The sequence below is a fragment of the Paramormyrops kingsleyae genome, chromosome 11 (genome assembly GCF_048594095.1).
Source record: "Paramormyrops kingsleyae isolate MSU_618 chromosome 11, PKINGS_0.4, whole genome shotgun sequence".
Classification (NCBI taxonomy): domain Eukaryota; kingdom Metazoa; phylum Chordata; class Actinopteri; order Osteoglossiformes; family Mormyridae; genus Paramormyrops; species Paramormyrops kingsleyae.
This window is the reverse complement of record NC_132807.1, coordinates 30,672,876-30,687,943: the sequence shown is the minus strand read 5'-3', so window position 1 is coordinate 30,687,943 and position 15,068 is coordinate 30,672,876. Positions and strand designations below refer to the sequence as shown.

General features: G+C 38.5%; 1 protein-coding gene across 1 annotated transcript in view; it reads right to left on the bottom strand.

The window, feature by feature from the left end:
• lgr4 (leucine-rich repeat containing G protein-coupled receptor 4) overlaps positions 1-10,054 on the bottom strand; it is a 39,397-nt gene extending 29,343 nt beyond the window's left edge. Inside the window, 1 exon segment of the mRNA XM_023810810.2 lies at positions 9,177-10,054. Coding sequence (XP_023666578.2) covers positions 9,177-9,361 — 185 coding nt within the window. The 5' untranslated portion in view covers positions 9,362-10,054.
• Positions 10,055-15,068: the final 5,014 nt, after the last annotated feature.

Below are 15,068 nucleotides of genomic sequence, written 5' to 3'. Positions count from 1 at the left end.
CATTATGCAGTTGGTAATAGTTGTTTCATGTATGAATAAACAATTGCAGTCATTATATTTATTTAGTCAGCCTCCATGGAACAATTGGAGTTAAGGGCATTGCTCAAGGGCTTTACGGTGAAATGATGTTGCACCCATGACCTTCCAGACATAGGCAAAGATCTAGTCCAACCCACTGAACTACACACCACCCCAATTAACTACTGTACTGAAAATATCCAGAAGCACTCTAAAAGATACACCTGCCCCATTTTATTAAAAGCCCTTGTGAATAAATTCCTCTTGTTGAAATGTTTATATATATAATCTTAAGCATATTTTTTTTCTTAAGATCTAAGCTATGTCCAAATTCAAGGGCTGTACCCATCTAAGGCTGAATTCTAAGGCTGGGTCACAGAGACGCAACAAGGCTGTCCTATTTCGAAGGCTCCTTCAAATGTGATCTAGAAATGCATCCTCCTTTTGGCAAATCATGATGGATGCCCCCGGATGGATCCTTGGCAGCCCACCATCTCCCAAAATTCATTGCGCAGAGGTTAGGTGGGTATGTCCTGGCTTGGCGATAGGAGAGACGCTTCGTGACTCAAAGGTACGAATGGGGAAAGCCGATGATTGACAGACCATCCGATTTGACAAGGCTTTCTGTTTGACCTTCAAAGATCGTGTCCTTCGAAGGAGGCAGCCCCTGAGTTTGGACACAGCTCTATATTTTTTTTCAATATGCCTGCCTCACTAATACTAATACAGAAAATTAGAACGAGAACAAATTAAAGCATTTTAGAGTTGCCTTTGTTAACATGGGATACATGAAGAGTACCTATCATATATTCCTGTCTTTACATGAAAATAGCAACACAAGGCAGATGAGTGTATACTGAGCCATTTTCCATCTGCCGCAGCCTGCAGTGTTAAGAGATCTAAGTAAATGTTTACTACTGCTCAGAAGTAAAGGAAGCTGAAGAGTCAAAATTCAAGATGCAACCACATAGGGGTAGAAAACATGCAGTTTAATCATTTTCTAAAAGGACTTTGGAAAAGACACAGTGCTTACATGCCTGTATTGACTGGTGCATTGCACGTTATTGTGAAAAATTGATTGAGCAAGACAGACTTTATTCAAAAAGCAATGTTGTACACATGTACAGAACAGCGTAAAGGAGGTCAGTTAAACTGGGGAACTTTGGCACAGCTGCCTTTACTTTGTCGTCAGTAAGCTCTGTCATGTTTGACTGTCCTCTGCCCCCTGCCTTTGAATACACTTTGTCTGTCTGACTATGGGTATATCCTAGGGCTGCTTGATTATGGCAAAAATCATAGCCACGATTATATCAGTCAATACTGAGATCACAATTATTTAACACAATTACTCATTAACTCTGGAAACATCATGCATTTATTAAACTTTAAAAATGTGTTTTAACAGTGGATTTCTTTGAACTCAAACATAATTTGACTGAGAAATAAATAAAAAGCGATATAAAAATGACATAAAGGGAGCATCATTGCAAACAAAATGCAGTACAATTATTGTTTTATCTCAATCATTTTGTTTTGCTAAGCTCTGGAAGACAAAATCCAAACTGAAATTAAAATTTGATCAATTGCCCAGCCCTCATATGTCATCTATAAAAAGTTGCATGATATTCCTGTTTTAAACAGGTTTTCCTCCAAAAAACCAAGCAAATCAATATATCTGATTCACTAAAAATTAATATTCTTCTTTTCCATAGTCAGAAGTCATACAAGCACATAGATGTTCCATGGTAATTCATCAACAGGACATTATTTAGTCCAGGTATAATTTTGCTGGCAGTATTGAGGTATAAAGTGCAGCTGATCCTGAATTCTTTGCTGTGAATGCTATGCAAACATGTGCAAAGCTTTTGCACTGCTGCTTAAGGAATTTGTGCGGACACATTCAGATAAAACAGGAAATCATCTATTTGATCACAACGTAGACCACAGAATTACACCCCCCCCCCCCCCCAGAAAAAGCAAACCAACGACTTCGACCTCTGCTAACCAATGATGGATCAGTAAGAGAGCGAGAAAGACAGAGAGCAAGTCCAGCCTCTTTCACCTCTGTTGACCAAGAACAAAAGAGTGATTCAGTTTAAAACGGACAGAATGCACCGATGGATGGCCAAAGAGCTGAGCCAGTGGAGTGGAATAACAATGGGCCTGAAACTCCACTTACTCTCATTTGGCTGAAAAGCCTTTAATTAAGACAAGAACAATACACCCCCTGTACGTTCATGAAGCCACCATTGCTCAGCCCCTTTCTTCCTTTGCTGTCTCTTTCTGGATGAGGTGGACGTGGTATAGAGACATGCTGAACTCCAAATCAAGCAGTAAAATATGCTATTTCCTCATCCATTATTTCGCTGGAGGAGACGGTCCTCCCTTCACCTGTTTTGTGAGGCAGTTCTGCCCCATTGCAGCTGCCAGTAAAGGTTAAGCTGACATGAATGCACAGTGGACAGCATTCCCTCCTCCCCAGCCAGACACACACCCTCACACACTTGGATTTCATGCATTTGTATTTCATTCACGTTTCCTTCCTGCCAAGCCATGTCTTCCACATTATTTTGCAAGTATAATATATATTTATCTTGGTTGTACTTTTTTTTACACTAACATCCCTCTGTCCTGCAAAGTTTAGCTGATAAAGTGAAGTGAATTTAAACAAGGTGAAACGCAGCTGCAAGATATTAATTGAGCACCATTTAATTTAACTGGAAAACTCAATAGAACAGAGAATTCCTGTTTCGTTCTGGGAGAAGTGACATATTTGAGTTATATTTTGAATGTTCCAAAAGGCTGCATTGGAAAGGCATCAGAAATTTGCTTGATTTTTTTAGCTGTTCAGTGGCAGCACTGCATCGCTGTTTGAAAATCAGACGATGGTTCCAGATCAGCATTCTAATTCAGCAAGGCCTCATTCGTGGACTACAGTTATTGCACCCATAATAATCAACAGAGTTACATGTTATAATTATCTGTAGCCACTTAAGATTCCCGTGCCATCTGCCCTGTGCTGCTTGGGAAAGGGTTCAGGCAAATGCAGTGGACCGTATACTGCCGTGTTTCCCAATCCAGTCTTTGGGGACTCACAGTCAGTCTATGTTTTTGCTCCCTCCAAGCCCCCAGCCAGACAGTCCACATTTTTGGGAGCTGGGAGGGAGCAAAAATTTGGACTGTCTGTGGGTTAGGGTTGGGAAAACACTGCTGTATTGGATGAAAGTTTGGTAGATAGATGTGAGTGAAATATTTAAAATGAATATAGCAGCTTTATGAAACATATTCGTCCATCTACACATCCCTCCAAAGCAGCATTTTCTGTGTATAATCACAGCTTGGAACATATCCCCCCAGGAAGCCCAAGCACAAGGAGTGGACACCCTGGATGGGATACCAGTCCATCACAGAGCACACATAATTTGGAACCATTAATCTATGTATTTTTGGATGATTCAGAGTGGAAAACCATAGATACAACAATTCCTTCAAACTCAATACCAAAGTGAATTTTAAAACAGGGGGCATACTTATTATCCTTTCCATCTGCACTGATATCAATACACTGCATTTCATTAAATGTAGTATCTACTGAGAACTATTGAAGATTGTGACAAAAGTGTCACAGTACGTGCATTCCCACTTGCTTCTCCCTCCTACTTATGCTGCCATAGCTTGCACATTGCACTTCATATGGCACTCATCTAACTTTTAGCACTGCCTATAGTCTCCCCTACTTTGACTAATTGCATATTTTATTTCCCCTACTCCTCCTGGGGGGTGTTGCCTGGAACCCTCAATCTATCAAGATGTCCAGCACACCCTGCAACGTGTGACTTCGTCACTACTAATGATGTCCGTGCATCCAGCTCGCCGTTCTGCCTGTGTCGTCTTCCTTGTATGACCCGCTCCCTGCCTTCTGGTTGCCTGGCTATTGGAGGGAGCGGTGGCACCGGCTGTCATCTCCCACCCGCTCCCCGTTTGTGTCTCAAATTTTACTGTATTTGACTCTCCCTGCCGGCCCCTGGAGGATGGGCTCCCCTTTTGAGTCTGGTCCCTCCAAAGGTTTCTTTCTTCTAGGGAGTTTTTCCTTGCCACTGTCGCCTATGGCTTACTCACTGGGGGCTTTGGGTGGGGATGCTGTAAAGCGCTTTCAGAAGATGTAATGTTGTGATAATGCGCTATACAAAAATTAATTTGTTTGTTGTTTTTCATTTTGTCCCCAAAGAGACTTAAAACGTAAAAGGTCCTCTGATCATCTGATCTCAAGCTAAACAAAATCATTTCACAATAATGTACATTTAAAATCAAAGCTGGATGGTTCAGGACCAGAAAGTAAAAGTTCAGACTGAGGTTTTGTTTCAAACAACCAGTTGAGTACCCTGTGACTTTGACTCTTTATACTCAACTGATTGGTTGAAACAAAATCTTGTTCTGTAGTTTTACTTTTTGGACCTGAACTATCCACCTCTGGTTAATATGATACAACTAGAACATGTGGATGAGCAGTACAGGATTCCCTGTAGATCACCCATCCATCCAACCATCCATCTTCCAACCATTAAACCATTACAGGTTCACTGGGAGACCAGGTCACGACAGAGGAACAACCTGTATTGGATGTCAGCTCAAGCCAACATTGCAGAAGTTCTTTATGAGAAGCAGGGGTCAAAATCAGAGCATAAATCACATCCTCATCACAGTTGTATCACTAATGATCATGTCTAAAATTTGTCTGCATAACAGATTTGCTGAATGCTTCCTAGCAGTAACTGCAGCAGTCTTACTGTATGTCCTGTTACATTCAGTGGGCTTCATCAGTCACTGTTCAAATGGTATTTGGTAAGAAAGCTGTATGTCTGCATTTCTCTGTAAATCTACTGGTATAGGGACAGGTAAAGCAGCTGTTTCTACCCCAGAGCAGCAGATCTTTTGAAAAGATTTTTCACTGCACAGTCACCTTTACAGGATGCAGACCCACTGCCATTCTCCACAAGCTGCACTGCAGAAGCATGAGTGAAGTATGCAACAGAACATTAATTAAATGTACAATGTAGGTATGTGGAATTTTTAGGCTTCTCACTCCAGAGTATTTGTAGTGTGTTTGAATAATGCATTTAGTGAACAGTCTCCCACCCCCAAAATCCCACCTCAAAAAGGCAAGATCTGCCTCAGCGCCACCACGCTTCATTAGACATACGTGACCCTTGACCTCATACCACCCACAGAGTCGCTGCCCTCATGTTGCTCTCTCCCTGGGAATTCAAAACTTAAGTTTGTTTTGTGCATCCAGCTGAGCACCGTCCACTCTGCAGATGTTTGAAAGCTTCGAAATAGATGCGTCACCCAACTCTGATCTGAAAAACCTGTTCGTGATAAACTGATGGCCCAGCACTACCACAAAAGACCAAGCTCTTCTGCATGTCTGAGACTAGGCTGCTTGGTGACACATTCTTCTTTCTTTAATCCACAACACTCACAGGTCCTCCTGCTTGACAGTACAGCTTAACAACATGAACGACAAACTTTTTTTCACGCCTGGTAAGAAAGGGTGTGAGGCAGCGTGCATAAACGAGCCGGGAGCAAGTAGGCAGATGTTTAATTGGCTCCAGGCATCGACCTTATTTGATGCAAATGTATCAAAAGCTTTGAAATTTAAGCAAGAGCGAAAAAGTAAGCAAATGCATTTGTTTGGACTCAGCTAGTCCAGAACTCCTTGGCAAAGGCTGCCTAGTGCTGAACATGTGTTCAGTATTGGACACGATAAGTTGTAGTCTTAGGGATTTTGTCTCCTGCACAATCCCTGCTTACACTGAAGTACTAAAGCTGGTGATACATATATAGAAGCAATAACTGCCCAGTTAAAACCTCAGCTGGATTTGTTTGAACATTTAGAAAATACTTTTGTTACAATGTACAAATTTAGACCTTGACTCTGTCTCCATTTCTCTGGCAACACAGACAAATACTGCTGATCACCTAATAAAACTGAACAGTGGCTACATATTCTCTGACAAAAGCAGAGAACAGCAAACTTGAATTAAAAGTTAGTCAACAAACTAATGTTTTACTAAAATCTACTCATTCTTGTGTGCCCTTGCCCTATCAAGGTAAAACTAATATGGTACCATTTTTCAATGGGAAAGCATGGAACATTGAATTTATATTATGGAATTTCTTGTGTTTCATCTCTTTAAAGCAAGCATGCTAAAAAATCTGAAATAATCTTCTCAATGATCAAATTAAAATAAAATCAAATAAATTAATAACAATAATATTAATAATCCATCCACCTCAAGGGCATAACTTTGGGTTGAGTATTGAGGGGGTGGACATCTCCACCAATTTAAGAGGGCCCAGGGGGTTGTATTGGCTTGTTATGATTATTGGGGGAGGTACAAACCCCCCATAATTTACGCCCATGATCCATCTTCCAACTGCTAGAAATAGCAACACTAAACCACCGTGATGCCCAACAACAACAACAGTCATCATCAGAAATCTTGCATCACTTTTCACCCATTTTTGGCTCCTCTCTTACTTCAGTTGTTCTGACCTACAAACTATGTTTCTGACTCAGAGAGGTTAAACAGTAAATATTACCAAACCAAATATGTACATATTAACCCTGATGTAACAAAAAAAAGTGGTGCACATTTAGCTATATCTAATTACACAGCATTTCAAGGCTGCTGGCTTTCAAATGTCGTAGTGCTGAAAGACTTTGGTTGCCCCAAATCCTTAATTTACTTATTGAATCCTATACTAAGCTTAGCATCTGCAATGTGGCTTTGCATGTGGACTACAACTGGCCTATAAAATGAAAATTTGAACTACATTAAAATACCAAATCTCTTTGTGATGCAAACTATTGGACCTACAGAGAATACTACATTTCTTTTGGGATTAATAAAGTATCTTATCTATCTATCTATCTATCTATCTATCTATCTATCTATCTATCTATCTACAATATTATAATACAATATTAAAAGGCAAAAAGTAATTGAAAAAAGACATTATTAACTGTTATTGTAAGCTACAGCTTATATGATCTTTGGGTATTTTTCATAAAAATATATTGCAGCAAGTAAAATTCTGAAAAAAAGTTTATGTAGTATAATATTGTTGCCCATGTTTTTATATATATATATATGTAAACATATTATTTGTATTATGTATATATTATAAGTATTTCTTTTTAAGAACATTCACGGTTATTAAACTACCTTCTTTTCACCAATGTAGAGAATATGGCACAAATCCTGCTTGAAAACTTGAAAGTCACCATAGTGTATAATTAACCAATAAATCGTGCAGTTCTACTGTCAGTTCACCAGTGCAATCTGCCAAATGTGCCAGTTTGTCTGCAAGAGAAGTGGATAAACCAACTGGCTTTTCAGTCAGCATTAAAATGTGTAAACATTTTAAAAGTGAAATGTGTGAAACATGGCTTATTCACTGAATGACAACACAGACAACAGAATCTGAATATTGTAAGTGACAAAGTATTTCAAATTAAAAGGGACTTCACTTTCTGCAAATATGGGTATTGAGTGATAGATTGCCAGTGTGCCATCTCCCTTTGCCAACAAGTGCTGTGCATGTTTGAGCAAGCAAATATGATGATTAAGCTTTAAAATATGCTTTATAATTAGACAAAGAAATATACAGCGTTCCACATTAGAGAATACAAAGCTTATGAAAAGAGCAAATAATCTAGTAAAAGTACATCTTAGCCCAAGTGATGACCTTATTGTTTAACTATTTTATCCTAAGCTATAATGCATTAGTGACTCCCTAAACATTTCTTAGTATGTGAAAAGCCTGTTGTGAGCTTCCCTGTGCATTCCTGGGGTGTGACAGGAAAGGTGAGTGCCAAGTGTATGTGAGTGTACTGCACCATCAAGGCGTCTCTGCACAGATGTGGGAGGTGAAACTACTGCACGAGGATATTCTCATGATTTGCATGCTCATTCTGTGCGTTGGCAGATCAATGGCGAAGCTTTGGGAACAAAGGATAATCCAGTATTTCATTTTAATGTAACAGATTTGCTTTTCAAACCAGAGACAACAATATTTAAAGACGTTTATGCTAAACGATTGAGCTAAAAACAAAAGCAACTTTGTAAGCAGACAGCTCAGTATTTCACAGAAAAACTCTGTGTAAAGTGTATCACATGGGCTCAACTGCAGTTTCCGTGCAGGATTCGGACTCGAATCTTTTTGTTAGAAGCCTGTTGCTGTTTTTGGCACTAATGATAGTGTGCTGACTAATAATTATGTACCATTTTCTTTAAAAACTAAACACACACATCACTGTTTTCACTTACATTTCTTAGAAGGCTTATAAAGATTAAAAGGTGCTGAGCAATGGTTAAATCATATACAATACAGCTTGGTTGCAGAATTTAAGAAAAACACATAAGTATTCATTTGAATTGTTGCAACACACTTGCATAAAAAGTAGATTTTAAGGTTAACTTACATACATATTCCTGGTACTTGCTCTCTGACAAAGTCTTATAAATGAGCAATTTTCAAATAATTATTTTTAAAGCTGCATTTTATATGCATCTGATGATAAATGACAAAGTATACATGTATGAAACTAATATTTTTCATTAAAAAGATATGCATAAAAAACTGGATAATGGGCAGCTGAACTGGCGTTTTAATTTCATTCTAATTATTTAGTAATATTAATGTATTCCCTGCTTCAAGGGAATTACCAGAACATTAGGAATTCCTCTAGCCACTAATAAATTATACTCAAAAAGGGTGGGGGTAATGAACCTAACATATAAACACACATTTCTAAAGGTAGTATAATTGTATAACCACCAGAAAAAAAGAAGGGAAAAACATCAGGAAACAGACAAGGGAGACTTCGCAGCTTTCTGTCCCAGGCTTGCTTACTTGCACTTCGTTCCTTTTGTTCCCATTTTGACCCTTGGTGTTAAGGTTTTTTTTTTTTTTGAAACAGCAAAAGCTTAAATGTAAATTATCGATATTCCTGAACTCGTGCAATTAACATGAAAATATGAAACGATGCTGAGCAATGAAAACTTAGATGCATTGTACTACTTCTGCTATTTGGAAGTTGTGACTGCATCAGTCTGCAGCTGTATGAAAGATACACGGCTTGTGATACTTACAGATAGTAAGTGAAGGCGCTTAGTCCAGACGGGACGGTGACCAGCCCTCTCCCAGAGCAATCAGCACCTTCCAGTCCGTCGCAGCGGCACGGAGTCGGGCAAAGCCGTGGGCTGGACTGCCCCTGGCCGGGCAATAAACACCATCCCGAAAGCACTATCCCCAGGAGCAAAACGCACATTTTCATACTTTATGTGAACGAAGTGAGATTTTCCTGCTTTCCTTTCGAAAACAATATTCGGTTATTATCTCCCTTTTAAAAGAGGAAAACAGCAGCGTTCGACGAGCAAATCATTTGTATAAAAGTTTGACGTGCAAATCCATAGTCCGTAGTGTCTAACACAGTAAATCCATCTTCACGATCCAGTCTCCATGAAATGAAACATAACTCCCTATTTTTTGTTTTCTCCAAAGAATTGTGATATTTTTGAGATAACACTTTAAATTTTAGGTGGATAGTACTCGGAATTCCACAATTGATCTTAATTCAAAACCTATAACGTACGTTTAGCAGGAACATCGTAAACAACTTTTTTACGTTTTCTGTGTCCCATTAAAACTAAGAATTTAACTTCTTTCGAGTTGCCCCTGAATACTTCTCCAGCCTTTGCTCACAATGGATGCTAAATTTGAAAAATATTATTTTAAAAAACTAAGATGCACTGTTTTCATGTTTAGTTTTTGTTCAGGGTCTTCGTATAGAAAAAAGAAAAAAGTAGACACAGAGACATTAGGTTTCAGCAGTTGCTCGCGTTTCCTCCCTTCTTAGAGCTCTTCAGCTTGCTTTCTTTCGCTCACTCACTCCAAACCCTACGGGACATCTAGCACCACCACCTTGTGAATATGCGAATAAGCCCAGCCTACGAATTAATGACATCGTGACGTTACCGACTCGCCAAGTTACTTTCTCGGTACCGTGTAGTAGGATATCACGTGGAAAATCAATCAGATCTTTATACGGCTGTTGTTCTAATCGCTTTCTGTATCAACCGTCCTAAAACACCATTTTAACTCAACACAGAGCATACATGTCTAACTTCAGGTAAAACAGTGAAATGACTGCTAAAAATCCATCGATAAAAAATTTTTTAATCCGTGAGGGAGACCGAGATAGGAAAATGCGCTAAAAATCGTGAGTCTTATGGGTAAAGAGAGTCTTCACGCCTTTGATATAGGGTGTTCATGAGCATCTGTATATGGAGAAACCTGCAGGTTCTTTAACGGCCAGGTTACTGAGGATCGTTGACCAGTGTCATGCTTCATCAGTACAGTAATATTAGAAAAGGGGTTCTCCTGTCCAGTACACACACTGCAATAAAAACAATGAGGCTTGATTTATTCACACAGAATAGTTGCTAATAATTACTCTTTATGCAATCTGTAAACATATAATTGGTGAAGTAATGAGGTCCCTTCCATCCAATTTCTTTACCTGCTTGTCCTATTCAGGGTTACAGGGGTCTGGAGCCTATCCTGGATGCTATGGGTGCAGGGCTTGGAATAACCTAGGATGGGGTGCCAACCCATTGTAACGCACACACACCATTCACACCTATGGACAATTTGGTAACTCCAATTCACCTCAGCATGTTTGACACTGTGGGGGGAAACTGGAGGAAACCCCACAACAACACCGACAGAACATGCAAACTCCACACACATGGAACAGAAATTTGCTCGGCAACACTGCTAACTACTGTGCCATCACGCCGCCCCCTAATGAAGTCCCACTCAAATGTAAATTTTGTCTGGTTGGAGGGAAATCTTACTTGCATAGGCTGAATAGTTGCATTTTTGCATTTATAATGTAAAGTGAAAAAAAAAACACAAGTCAATTCATTCAAGCCTTTAATTTGACTATTGACTGGCTAAGCAATACCTGCCAAGTACATTGTAAAAATCTCCATGATGTTTCCCTAAAGGAACATCTCCGATGAGAGTAGCTTCAATAGCTTGTATTGAAAAGTGACTTGGTAATACTGAATTATTTGGCAAAATTCAATTACTTCTCATAGAACACTAATATACAGTAGCCTACAATAACAGTACAACTAAGTTTTATTGCCATAAAAACTGACAAAAGTGAGATATGGTGGGTTAGTCAACCTTATAAGATACAGCTATTTATAACATGGTTATATGTGGATGCAAATCAGGTGTAGCATGACTAACAATTTTCTATGTTTTAATATGGCAAATATATTGTTTTAAAAGTGTTATGCTTGGGTCGTGGGGCTATCTATCTATCTATCTATCTATCTATCTATCTGTGTTTATTTTCTCTTTAAAAAGTGCTGGTTAGCATTACAATGGGCTTTGAGGTTGAAACCTACACAGTAAAAGTAATGAGCTTCACATGGATTATGTAACCATCGGCCTATTCCCCACATGTTGTATGTTGTGAACAGCAAAAGAGACATGGCTTTTCCCCTCATGCAAGCGCAATTTGCATGACTAATTCTACTCAGTGTGTGGTGAAAAGGAAATTTCAGGGGTCAGAATATTTACACGGCAAAGCATGAATAAGTATAGACCAACTTTCAGAACATATCAATCAAAGCTGCGACGGACAAAAAAGAAACCTAGGGCAGATATGACCCATATCAGTGGATTGTTTGAGCATTCCATTTTTGCATTCATAGGGTACCATTGTCTTATTTGGAGGAACATGTTTTTAAATGGTTCTCATACTTTAAGAGAAATAGTGACACTTTACATAGAAATTATTCATCACACAAATGAGTCAAAATAACTCTACAATTGCAGGAATAACAGGAGTTCTGTCCTGTTAGACACCATTTTGCTGGGGCCAGTCAAACCAAAGTAAAACACTTATAGAACTAGAAGACATACAGCTAAAGGTATACTGATTTTGTTGGGGAAAGCAAAGAAATATTTTTCTAAACCAAAGTAGTTGCACAAGTCTCTTCCCATTTAAGTGAGCAGACTGAAATGATGGGGACTGTTTATAAGTGGTTAATGGTGCTGCTATTGACTGCAGCAGAAACACCGGTTGATATTTGTAAAAGACTAACATCCACAGGAACAGTTCAAATTCGTCACTTAATTAAAATGAATTTTTGTTTTACAAGCTCTTGGGAAAATATTTAAGTAAAACATTACTGTATTAAAACTCATACTTTTAAAAATATTTTATTTTACATACAATTGGGAAAATATTTAAAGAAAACAATACTACATTGAAATTCCAACTTTAAGTAAAAATTAATCAAGAAAAGACCAATAACAGGTTAAATTTCTCATCTTGAGTCTATCATTTTATAGTTAATGGTAAGCACACAATACCGTTAAATGTGCAGCGATTTCACCAGATAAATTGCCAATCAATGATTTTTTGTAGAATCAGAATACTTTTATCCCTGAAGAAATTGTTTGAAAATACAATATGAATCATTCATAATCAGAAACAATCTAAGGAATGACTGGCTGTGATTGAATATAAACTTAGAATATTTACTGTACTTACCCTATGCAGTAAATATCTTAAAGTAGATATTTTACTTTCGTCATTAAATATTTATTAGTAAATTGCATTAAAAATGGAGAAGCAGCACCACCTAGAGGTAACTCTGAGGAATAGCAAAACTTTTGACATTGCTATGGTTAGGTTGATGCTTCCCTGTTCTACCAAATATATTCCAATTCTGCATATTATCATAACTGAAAGACGGTAAACATGCTACAAACATGCAAGACACCTGGTCTCAAGTTCTACGGCAAAATATCATTCCAGAAATCCATGTTCACATTTTTTTCATGGGGAGATCAAAGAAATCAGAATACGCAGGTGGAAAAAGGAAAAATATGGATTTTTCATCAGGGCTTCAGGTGACAGGCACAACACTTGGCCAGGCACCGGCTTTTCGGTGCTATATGGACATTTATTTATGCCCACAATTTATTAAGCAGTTTAGTAGTATGGCTAAAATATTAATGAGGCTTTGTATGACGCCCAAAAGTCATTATTAGTATAAATATGCATATCCTTATGTTTAATAAATGTGTCAGACTTTGAACTGCAAAAAGTACCACCACACCGCCAACGTCTTTTTACCTTGTTTATCCACAAGAGTTTGTTGTGGCTGCTCTTCTTCAACCTTGACTTCAGTGCATATTGCACTGAGGTATACCAAACCATAGTATACCAAAACAGTATTATGTGGTGTCCTCCGCTAATCGAATTTAAGAAACAAGGTTTATATAGATTACTAACTTTTGGGTATCGCAAAACGCATCTCATTTATATTTAAGCCATACTACTAATCTTCTTACCGAATTATAGGCGGAAATAAATGTCCGTGTAGCACCGAAAAGCTGGCGTTCGGCCAAATGCTTCGTCTGTCATCTGAAGCCCTGGTGATTATTGTGCATGCGCGATATAATATCGATATGGTATCGCTTAGCCCTACCAGTTAGCTATTCAAGATGATTAGGAGGCCAGATATGAAAGTGCCACAGTGGGCAATTTTAGCCAGGGCATCAGGGTACCACCCCTACTCTCTCAAAAGAAGCCTAGGGATATGACCCAAGAATGTCAGGACCTCAGTTTTATGTCTCATCCAAAGGCTGGCACTATTTTTGCAGCAGCGACCCCCATCACTGAACTGGCATCCAAACTAGAGATGAAATTGTGTGAAATTTTTTTATTACAGTTATCAGCATTATTATGGAATTATTAGAATGTTCTGAAAATATTCAAAAGTACTGATATACACAAGCTTTTATATTGAAAACCCCAAATAAAATTAATAGCACTATGCACTTTGTTTGCTTAAACATTACAGTAACATACATACACCTAATAGCTAATACCCATGAGGGTCAATAAAGTATCATCACTTAACACAGTGGTTCCCAAACTTTCTCTGCAGGGCCCCCCTTTTCTAGATAGGAACATTATTGAGCCCCCCCCCCCATTCAAACTACATAGGTTCAGATTCAAACTTTATTTGAAATACAACTCCCTTTTCTAATTGAGCGAAACAAATGCAATTACAAAATACAAATGGTGCAATTTCACCACTGTGGGAGAAAAGAAGAGCAATCAAATAAAAATAAAAGTCCAGCATGAGTTTGAAATTATGCAAATACAGATTTAACGTTCCTGTTAATATTCATTGGCGTACACAAATTAAAGTTTGTTTTACGATTACCGTATTTTGTTTTTAATAACCGCAGGTTTCAGCCTATACTATAGCACAAAACAACACTAAATCATACCCATTAATTGATAGTCTCCCTGCATTTCATGTAGAAAATTTTAAACCTCGTTTTTCATGATATGGTTAGATTATTTTGTCTGGCGCTGCAAAACGTTGCCACGCGTCACCATGTCACAGGGTACAAAAACCTTGCAAGAGCAAGACGACTTAAGACAGATCGTACAGCACCTCTCAGCTGGCTGAACAAACTGGAACTGCCTCCGGGACGACACAACTTTGCCCTTATTGGCTGAAGAGCGTGACGTTTGAATCCCAGGAAGTTCCGATGCGTTATCTGCTATTTCTCCCGAATATCACGTAAAGCAGTGAGAACTGGTTTTCAGTTAATTTACCTGGTAAAATAAAGTTTAAATAAATTACATAAATGCTCTAGTAGTACACGTAAGGTAGTTATTGTTATATATTGTTAGTTATTGTAGTGTTGCGCTGCTTTATTTGTTTAATTGTCCAGTCTGTGAAGAGATTATTTTGCCCCTGAGGCTATTCCATTGGTGCGCCCCCCAGTTTGGGAACCACTGACTTAACATATGAAACCCATATCAAATGTGCATTAACATTAAAAATCTCTGGAGCGCTGTCACTGCCTTAAGCCATGTTTTTCACTGACACAAATCAAACCCAGGTTGCATGCTGCCCCTGTAACTGGGAGAC